This window comes from Lipotes vexillifer, unplaced genomic scaffold (assembly GCF_000442215.2).
Source record: "Lipotes vexillifer unplaced genomic scaffold, Lipotes_vexillifer_v1.1 scaffold260, whole genome shotgun sequence".
NCBI classification, from domain to species: Eukaryota; Metazoa; Chordata; class Mammalia; order Artiodactyla; family Lipotidae; genus Lipotes; species Lipotes vexillifer.
In genome coordinates this window covers 233,706-244,445 of record NW_006778123.1, presented here as the reverse complement: position 1 = coordinate 244,445, position 10,740 = coordinate 233,706, and the positions used below count along the sequence as shown (strand labels likewise).

Below are 10,740 nucleotides of genomic sequence, written 5' to 3'. Positions count from 1 at the left end.
TTCCTGCTGTCCAAAATACTCCTCCCCTAGAGTGCTAAGTGTACCGCTCCCTCATTGCACTCAAGGCTCCACTCAAATGTCTTCTTGTCAGAAAGGGCTTCTCTGATGACCCCATATAAAATAGCCTTCTCCCCATCTCTTTCCATTCTTTGTCTTGCTTTATTGTTTTTATTGCATATTTGCTTAATAGTACTTCATAAATATTTATTTTCTACTTGTTTTTTGTCTGTGCTCCCCCCACCCTCACCCCCAATCTATATTGCACTCTTTGGAAGCAGGGACCTTCTGTAGCTCACTCTTAGAACAGTGTGGCATGTAGTAAGCGTTTAGTAAATATTTGTTTTGTTGACTAAGTTATAATTCCTCACATTAATTTTTAGCTGTTATAAACTACAGGTAAATCTCACCCTGTATTATACTTTGTGATCCCAGCTTTGATTAGAATGTTCTCACACATTTTCTCATAATTCTGTTTTGGTGTCAGATGTCAGCATAGTTTCTCTCCTTCTGGGGCCTGCTTCTTCAGCTTACTGGGAAATTCCTGAGACTCCTTTCTTTTGCAGTCAAATGTTGATGCAAACCCACTAGTTTCGAACTCTTTCTCTAACCACACCCCTGCCTTTTTTGGGGGTTTGCTGCATGGGCAAGAAAGCTTGTAAGTAGTTTCTGCCTGGAAGGTGTCAGGATGCACATGACTTTTTCCTTTACCTTTGAAAGGAAAATGTAGTCTGGGCAGCTCAGGACAGAAGATTTTACGTAAAATTTAAGTGGTTTCAAGATGACAGTAATGTGCCATATTAAACAACAGCAACAACTTTTGATTTCCTGTTTGATCCTCAGAGAAGTGGCGATTCATTTTTGAATGGAAGTAAGAGTACAGGCTCACCTTGGCAGTATTTCCTCCTGTGTGAGGATAGAAAGCAAAATAACCTGCCACATAGTCACACGTGACCAAATGCCATGGTCCTATTTTGTTATGAGCATATAATCCTAAATTTAAATTAGTTTTAAAGAACTTTTGAAAACTAGCTAACTGCTGAGTTTATTGTAGGTTTGAGAAGCGTAGCCTGCACTACAGATAGTGTTTTTGTTTTTGTTTTTGTTTTTAAATATTTAGGTATCTATTTCGGCTGTACCTGTCTTAGTTGCAGCATGCGGGATCTTCATTGTGGCGTGAGGACTCCTTAGTTGCAGCATGCGGGATCCAGTTCCCCAACCAGGGATTGAACCTGGGCCCCCTGCATTGGGAGTGCAGAGTCTTACCCACTGCACAACGAGAGAAGTCCCCAGATAGTGTTTTTGTTTTTTTTTTTTTTTAATTTGTATTTATTTTTTTGGCTGTGTTGGGTCTTCATTGCTGCGCACGGACTTTCTCTCATTGCTGCGTTGTGGCGAGTGAGGGCTACTCTTCGTTGCGGTGCATGGGCTTCTCACTGCTGTGGCTTCTCTTGCTGCGGAGCACGGGCTCTAGGCACGTGAGCTTCAGTAGTTGCAGCATGTGGGCTCAGTAGTTGTGGCTCACGGGCTTAGTTACTCTGTGGCATGTGGGATCTTCCCAGACCAGGGCTCGAACCCGTGTCCCCTGCATTGGCAGGCCGATTCTTACCCACTGTGCCACCAGGGAAGTCCCTCCAGATAGTATTTTAATATGAAGTGGAAGAATAGTTAACTGACTTCCCTGTCAGTAAAATTATTAATAGAATGGATTCCTATTTCTTTTGACTTGTAGGTTTAAATTTCTTTAACGAAGTGTTAATTCCTCAGCAGGTGAATAAGCATAAGAGTTCTTCATAATTAACTTGTTGTAAATCATCATAACCATAGTTTTTCGTTTTAAAACAAGTCTTTAACGGTGGCTGTTTCTCCCCCATTTGTGTTCTGTAACCAGAGAATAGAAGGAGAAACCAAAACTGCTAAAAGTTGGCGCCATCCACTTAGTAAGCCTCCAGCAAGATCCCCAATGACTCTGGTGAAGCAGCAGGCAACGAGTGATGAAGGTGAGCTTGTGTTGTTTTCCAGTATTTATTCCGTATAGACTGTATAATACTCAGAATTTATTCTGTCAGTTTGTTGTAACAAACTTTCCTAAAAAATGGTCTGGTAGAGAAGGAATCTCACCAAGTGGCAAATATATACACCATAAGGAGATCATAAGTAATACATAATTTATTTGGAATTTATATTTTAGGGATACATCCTTGCTTCACATAATCTAGCCATGTTAAAGTCTTCCTTTTTTTATATGATGGGGTAAATTGGTCATTTCTGACGTTTGCCTTGAGACCCTCCAGCAGGAGCTGACAGTCATTTTTCTCAAGGTATCAAATTACGGAAATAACATGCTTTGTGTTTCTTTGCATTGCCTTTGTTTTTAACTTGAATCCTTTAAATTTATTAACACCATCTGAGTAAGAAACTAGATGCAGTACTTCTATATCCTGTTACACCTGGTGTGTCGTGAAAACATCCTTTCTCATTAACTGGATTTTACTGATGTGGCTTGGTGTGATGTAGTTTTATTTACAACCAGTTACTGTTCCTGTAGATGTAACATTTATCTGTTTGTCTTACCTAGTTGCCCCTTTTACTTCTCTTTTTCCAAAAATGTTTTTTTGTTGTCTTCAATCATACCTCTGACCAGCTGTTTCTTCCTTGCAAGTGTCTCATAGCATCATAAGGGTCTATTTTTTTTCCATCTCTAAAAGGATGAGTTCAAGCAGGTTTTCTGTAAAAAGCCCTTCTTTGAGGTGTTCCCCTTTCCTGGTGGAAATTGTTAAATCAAGTCCTATGTCTGTGAGGATGCTGTCAAGGGAATGACATGAATCTTGGGCTCAGGCTTCCATTTAGTTTAAATCCAGTTTATCAGAGTACACATCTTTACCAGATTTTTTTAAACTTTTATTCACTGTCTTCTTTTATGCCACATGTTTAGCTAGAAAAAAAGATCCTCAGTGTAGGGATCAGATAGTGATAGTAGCAGTCTCTGTAATACCAATTCAAGGTAGAATTCTGCCTTGAGTAATAAAAGTAATGAAACATATTGGACTTTATTTCCATATATCATCATGTTCAGTTTTTCTTTCTCCAACTTTGTCATATGCAGCACAAACTGTTTTCCCCTTAGTGCCAAGATAAAGGACTGTTCTGTATAAAGTAATTAATACTTAATTTACATTACTTATGGATTTTCATTACCCTTCCCCATCATAGCCTCTGACAGCATAGCTTCTTGGAAGAGAATGGGCTATCCTAACACATAAGGAAAACTGCCTTCTCCTATGTCATTATCTTCTTAGGAAGTTTATTTCCATGTGAATCATCATAAATTGGCCCAGAGTTTCTCCATGGAGAGCAGTTCTGATTTCGATCAGTATAGCTTGCCAAATTTCTAAATGGATTGGTTTAACGAAGACATCTCAAAAGTCTGAGGTTAAATATCTTGCTGAAACACTGGTGATTGTAGCTTTTGCAGCAGTCTCACCCTCTATTTTAATATATTAAGGACTGCTGCGGTCCTCTGGGGATTTTTGAGAATTGAGAGGAAAAATCAGAGAATTACAGTGATGGCTAAAGATTTTTACAGACTTCCATGTCCTGGAGAAAATTACTTATTTATTGGGCATTGAATGTTTTTACCTCAGCCTTCTCCCTCTGTGTCTTGTACATCTAAAAGTGAATGAAAATCATCATTATTACGATTATAATTATGTCATTATTAGATGTCATTATTAGAAAGTGACGAAGAGTGGGATTAGTGCTCATTGGGAGCACACAACTCCAAATCTAGCGTCTTCTGGGAATTTCCTACCATAACTACTGGGCTCCTTTTGCACTCCTCTTATAGAAGTAAGTGTGTATGCCAGACAGGAGCATGACTAGATTGGGGCATCTGAGAAATTGCATCTCTAAACAGCAGTGTCCCTTATTGGTGAATGAGCATTTCTCTATTCAAGCTGGCATTTGACTCCCTAACAGAAAAGCAGCGGAGGGGAAAGGTATTGATCCAGCACCTCTGGGAGCTTATGTGCAGCTGGGAGATAAGAGTTACCTCTAAGCTGCTCTTCTCAAAGGACAGTGTAGTGGCTCTTTGATACTCAAATGGCCTGAAACTGTAGAGATCATTCTAATTGGTGGCAGATCCAGTAATTACAGGATCAGCAAGGATTTCCTGACTCTTAGCCTGTTCTTTCCTGGAAGAAGATTTTCCATACTTAGCAGAAAAACACGAGGGTCTACAGTGGTGGAGCAGAGTGGGGAGATACCTAAGAAATGATTTGATGTTTCAGAGTATATAGCATTTTTACATAAAAACTAATATCTAATTCATTCTTTTTAGGAGGATGAAAAACTGTCTCAAATGTATACTACATATTATTATTATTATAAATTTATTTATTTATTTATTTATTTTGGGCTGTGTTTGGTCTTCATTGCTGCACGCGGGTTTTCTCTAGTTGCGGCGAGCAGGGGCTTCTCATTGCAGTGGCTTCTCTTGTTGTGGAGCACGGGCTCTAGGAACACAGGCTTCAATAGCTGTGGCATGTGGGCTCAGTAGTTGTGGCACACGGGCTCAGTTGCTCCACAGCATGTAGGATCTTCCCAGACCAGGGCTCGAACCTCTGTCCCCTGAATCGGCAGGTGGATTCTTAACCACTGCACCAACAGGGAAGTCCCTGCATATTCATTATTTGTAGTTTAAAAGAAATTACTAATCTGTCTCTGGTTTTCTTTTAACTGAAGTGTTTTTCAGTTCCCTTTTCCCTTAAGTCAGGCAGCTGCACAAGGTGATCCTGAAGCATGGATTAATATTCTGTATATTTTTCTGTTTTTGAAGCTAATTATACAATGTTGAATTGAAACAGACTTGAAAGAGAAGTGCTTGGGTGGGTCGTTTTAGTTTTGAAACATTCTGGGTATGTATCCATTCTCCTCTTGTGATGTGTCACTATAACAGCATGTTCCCGTTCTCCGATTTCAGAGCTTTGTGGTTGAGTGTCTATAGGGAAAGGGGTGTGTATGCAGCATGGGTGAGCCAGGGAGGCTCTGAGAATAACATCTTGCCTGGCCTCAGAAGGCCTTGAGTGTGAGAGGATGGACCCTGGCCGGGCGGGAAGCTCAGAAATCCGCCATAGTAATTCTTTTTTTTTTTTTTTTTTTTTTTTTTTGCGGTACGCGGGCCTCTCACTGTTGTGGCCCCTTCCGTTGCGGAGCACAGGCTCCGGACGCGCAGGCTCCGCAGCCATGGCTCACGGGCCCAGCCGCTCCGCGGCATGTGGGATCTTCCCAGACCGGGACATGAACCCGTGTCCTCTGCATCGGAAGGCAGACTCTCAACCACTGCGCCACCAGGGAAGCCCATGAAATACTTTGATGTAACGTATGCTGTCATGTTAAAAGGAAAACCAAAACTCTTGTCCAGGAAGTATTCTCTCTATATACGTGTATAGAAGAACATACGGTTTTAATTAGCTGTAGATATAATATGTCACCTAACTCAGTTTTGTATCCTGAATGTGTTGTAATCCTCTTTCTACTGTGCCAAATCCTATAACCTACTCAAAGTTAATATGAAGCTGACGTGTTGCAGATGTGGCCAGTGCTTTGGAGACCTGAGGGCCCCCAGAGTAACGATTGGGATAGTTGCTTAGCTAGCACCTGGGTGTGTATGTAGGGGTGTGTGTGTGTGTGTGTGTGTGTGTGTGTGTGTGTGTGTATGCACGTGCGCATGTGCGTGCGTATGTGTATTTCCTTCCCAGTTTGAAGGCATTCTTATTCAAAAATTTTTCACTAATGTATGCTTTTTCTGACTAGTTTTCATTGGCAGCAGTTTGTGATGACACAAACTCAGGACTTTTCCTGAACTGACATTAGGCTAATAGACATTGTACATTGGCATCCATATTCTGAACATGCATTTTATCCATCCCCCTGTCTTGCCCTTTATGGTTCATTGTTTGGTCTTTAACTTCTCTTGCACACATATGTGCGTTTTTTAAAATTGAGGTATAGTTGATTTACAATGTTTCGGGTGTCATGTATGTGTTTGTTTCCCACCTAAAATTTTTTTTTTAACTACATTTGTTTCCGGTATAAATTTTCCAACTTTTCCTACTATTGACTTACAGTATCTTCACTGCTTTTGTACTTACTGTGCACATAACCCCCTTGGTGAAGTGATAAGGTTAATGTTGTTTCTAAAGCACCTGTAAAGGAGAATCCCTGCAAACACAGAGGAGACCTCATGAACGTGGCAGTGGCTGACGCAGTGATACTGTACTCAGTGATTCCCGTGGTTGTTGGCGTCAGTTTGAGTTGACATACTAATGCTGTCTGTGGAGTTTTGCTGGAGACTTAGAAAGTTAAGTTGAAAGTTTATAAGAAAATATACAAGATTGTTATCAGGTGATTTTAGTTCTCTTTTCTTTGCCGATGACTTTTCAAGCTTTTTGTAATAAATACATTTCTCTTATATTTGGGCAAAAAACTATTTTAAAGAGACAGAGTATGGATGTGGTGTACTGGATTACCAGATAATCCTCCAGTTATAAAAGAATCAGAAAAATAATTGATAAGTAAAACAATCAACCTTTATACATGCATGGAGAGGCAAAAGTAACGTAAAGGGTCTTATTTCTCCATGTCTGTGATCATGGTCAGCCAGCTGCAGTGCTCCATTAGCTGCATGACCCTCCATGCTTTGGCTCTGTGCTTACCAAGTGAAGGTTGTAGTGGCCTCTACGACATAGAGCTCTTAGGAGGGTTAAAAGACTATGTGTAAGGCACTCAGAACAGTGTCTGGCACATAATGAATGTTTGTTGTCTGTGTTGTGACATGAGGAGCAGGAAGAGAGTGATAGCTGAGCTCTCGAGAAATGAGGGAAATCCAGAGGGGATTCACGGCGAGATGACATTCAGGTGGGTAGGAGAGAGTGAATGCCATGCTGTTTGGAGGAAATATGCCGGGACTAGGGTGGAGGCTGGGAAATCAGAGCTAAGACCTCATAGGATCCCCTAGACTCGTAAAGCGGGACTCCTGAAAGCCTAAGCCCTTAGTTAAGGGTGTGCTAGGGAAAAACTAAAGACCAAAATGGACCATAGGCCCAGGCAGAGGCCAAGAGTTCCCGCTGCTGGGTCTCGGCTTGGGTGGGGAAAGAGGATAGGATAAGAGAAAGTCACCCTAACAGTTCTTAACCATAGGGCTGCCATCACATTTATGCCTCTTATTCCAATCAGAAATTTAAAGTAAAAGTGCCTCCAGGGCATCTAGCAGAAGCAACTGCAAAATCTTTTGAACCCACCTGAATAGGAGTTTAGTTGACTAAAAGACAGTAGACGCTGACTGAAGTCCTGGCCTTTGTCCCTTACAAGATTTTCGACTTCTGGCAAGCCTTCTCTCTGGCCTCAGTTTCCTTTTGTGTAAAATGTGAGCCTTGGTTTTGAGTAATTAGGGCTCCAAACCTACAGGTTCATGAATGGATTTTTGACATTTCAAATACCCTGAAATAATGTGGTGATATGTTGAGCTCATCACCCTGGGACCAAATTTTTATTTGTAACTCTTCAACTATAATTTTATATGGAAAAATTGAAAGATGCCATTACCCATCTGTACTGTTTACCCAAGTGCAGAGGTGACGCCACCTACACGTTTGAATATTGACAAGATTCAGATTAAAGCGCCGGTTATGGCTCTGATTTTCTTTAATCTGAACTGTCTGGATAACTCTTTCTAAATCATCAGTTCAGCAAGTGCAGTACTGTAATGAGCTGTTAAGGATCTCTTTGAAATTAAAGACAGCTTAGATCCTGATCCTATCTCTGTAACGTCTGCATGCCTTGAGGGTTACATTAAAAGTGTATTTCAGGCAGTGTTACAGCAATTTATTTTTTGGACAGTCTGTCTATATTAATATTATAATTCATTTAGTAGTAGATTAAATATTTAAATATAGAGATGGAAGAGGTGGAAATTGCTACATTAATTAGAGATTATTCTTGGAGTTTGGCCATTATGTAACCTATTTAAGCTACATTTTCAGTTATTTTGAAGAATAAAATGTGTACATTTAAGTACATTTAAGCAAGGAAAATCTCAGGAGCTCACATCTGACAAAATCTGATTAATTCCTCAATGTTTTTCTCTGTTTCACACTCATTTTGTGGAAACATTCATGTTTATAATGCAATTGAATGATAAATTGGTGCTAAACGTGTTTTCCCAAGACTGACTTCACTTTATTAAAGATGTTTGTTTTCTTCTGGGATTGCCTGATATTTCCTGGGTATTTTCTGAGCTTTACCCTGTGTCATTTGGTAACTGTTGGTTCTGTTGGTGCAAAAGCTGGCTTTTGGGCTCTTTGTAATCATCCCTCAAATAAAAGGACACTACTTTGAATTGGTTGTTTCACTTTATCTTTGGCAGACAGATGTTTTGGAGAATTAATGCCCTCCTGCCCCTGGCATGCTGTAACTCCCTCCTTTCTAAGAGCATTGGTGTAGGTTTGCCAATCTTCATTTTGTAAAAAAAATTTTTATTTCAAAGATTTAAGTGGATATATTGACCAAATATAATAGTGATGTCTTTTATTGATTCAAACTTTAAAAATGTTATTCTAAGTATTAGATTAAATTAAAAACTTGTTTTAATACCAAAAACATTTTTGCCAGATGGTATTGGGCACCTGACTCTGTTTTTGTTTAGCAACCTGAGACCTGCCTTCTAGTCTCTCCTTGGCTGTTAATGGCTGTATGGCCTTGGAAAACTAAGTCATATAACCTTCTAAGGCTTATCATATGTATGATGAAATTGTTGGATTAGTGATCCGAAAGTTTCATTCAAACTCTAAAGGTCTTTAATTCTATCAAAATATAATAGGAAGAAACTATCACAACATTTTATTTTATTTTATTTTATTTTTTTTCTTGCGTTATGCGGGCCTCTCACTGTTGTGGCCTCTCCCATTTGCGGAGCACAGGCTCCGGACGCGCAGGCTCAGTGGCCATGGCTCACGGGCCCAGCCGCTCCGCGGCATGTGGGATCTTCCCGAAACGGGGCACGAACCCGCGTCTCCTGCATCGGCAGGCGGACTCTCAAGCACTGCGCCACCAGGGAAGCCCTATCACAACATTTTAAATCAACTATACTCCCCGCCTCCAAAAACAAATAAAATAAAATGTAAGGTCCCCAATCCTAATATATATATGTAATAGGAGAGGATACTGTGTAGTCCTCTTGCTTCATACTAGCCTTTCTTGGAAAAGCAAAATAGTGAAGTATTAAGAACATTCCTCATCAGCAGTGTTTCCCCTCTGTAAAAAGTCCTTTTCTCTGCCAGTTTTGAAAAACAAATGCTGTTTTATGATCGTTGCATGTCATGCTCCAAATGTTATTAATTTTTACATAACGATCTCTTCTTTGTTCCATCAATTCTTATTAGCTTGAGGTAATATTATACTTTCATAATAAGCACAGTTATATTTCTGTCTGTTTAAGCAATAAAACAGCAACTTCAGCAGATTACTAAGCAGATTGGCTTGGAATGTTTGTTGATAGGTCACAACCAGTGTTTTCCTGCATTATGTGGACATAAAACATTAGATGTTGTTGGCACTCAGATTTAATGGATATTTTATCTAGCACTTAGCTTTGTAATAAACGGGCGTTTTTAGTTTAGCTTGATTTTTCTGTTAGCAAATCCCATTGGAGTCCCAAGGGCATTGACCTTTTCTGCAATATAGGGAATAAAAATAAAAAACACCTTGCCCTTATTATGGAGTGGCTTGGTAAGGGTTTGATTGAATTAGACAAAAATGCGCTAGCTTTTTAACTCATGTTACACGGTTGCTTTCTGTAGTTTTCAGAATCAATCTTGAGACTTCTTTTAAAGTGGTTGGCATGAAGTCTTATGATCAGATGTCTATAAGTGCTGAAAGCATTGGGATTGTAAAATGAGAGTCAAGACTTTGATTTATTTGAATTCATGTGTGCTTCGTTTTACTCTTAAAGTCTTGTAGAAAACATCTGAGGAGCAGCTTTTGATATTATAATTGTGTGGTTCATTCCATTCTTTAGAAAAATAAATTATTGTATTAGGTTGAAATGTATGAAATTGCTGATATTTGATTTTCATATATCTTCATGTATTACTTTACATTTCCTTAAACTTGTACACAACCCCTTCTCTCTGGACACAAGGATGTCTTACCCTATAGGCCATTGAATTATCCTGTGTTTTGTACTAATTTTCGGCATTTTTAGTTCCATCATTTGTTTGGCTGTGAAACTATGAATATCAAGAATAAGTATGCAGTTTGCAAAGTTAACGTAGCTTTTAAAATTTAATTTTGTAATTACTTTATGGTCTTCATTTTCTTTGTTTTGTCTCTGACTATTGAAAACTTAGCTCTGGGCTGGCAATGTTTTTTGCAGGCTGACATTTGGGGACCATTGTCATGGATTTTAGGAAAAGACTTTTTACTTCTGGGAGGGTTGTTAAGTAATATGTGTAAGGCTCCCAAATAGTGAGTGGTTAGGAAGTGGCTCACTTTATCATCATTTAAATTCCATATAGTATTGTTTTATTTATTCTTCTGATTCTTAGGTTCCCAGTTTTAGGGAAGTGCTGAGGTGACATTTTTTTATACATACCACATGGACCTCTAAATTCTACATTGTTTTACTGTTCATGTTTGGTTTGGTTTTGTTATGGGGAGACATTTTCAAGATTGAAAAGTGTAGGG

The 10,740-nt window shown here is 39.3% G+C and overlaps 1 protein-coding gene across 2 annotated transcripts in view; it reads left to right on the top strand.

The window, feature by feature from the left end:
• The window catches only part of KDM4C (lysine demethylase 4C), a 360,821-nt gene that overhangs the window by 183,798 nt on the left and 166,283 nt on the right, over window positions 1-10,740 (top strand). The window contains exon 11 of one of the 2 annotated variants that reach the window (XM_007451455.1): window positions 1,889-1,997. In XM_007451455.1, coding sequence (XP_007451517.1) covers window positions 1,889-1,997 — 109 coding nt within the window. The remainder of the gene's footprint in view (window positions 1-1,888; window positions 1,998-10,740) is intronic. The other variant, XM_007451456.1, reaches the window with a different exon arrangement.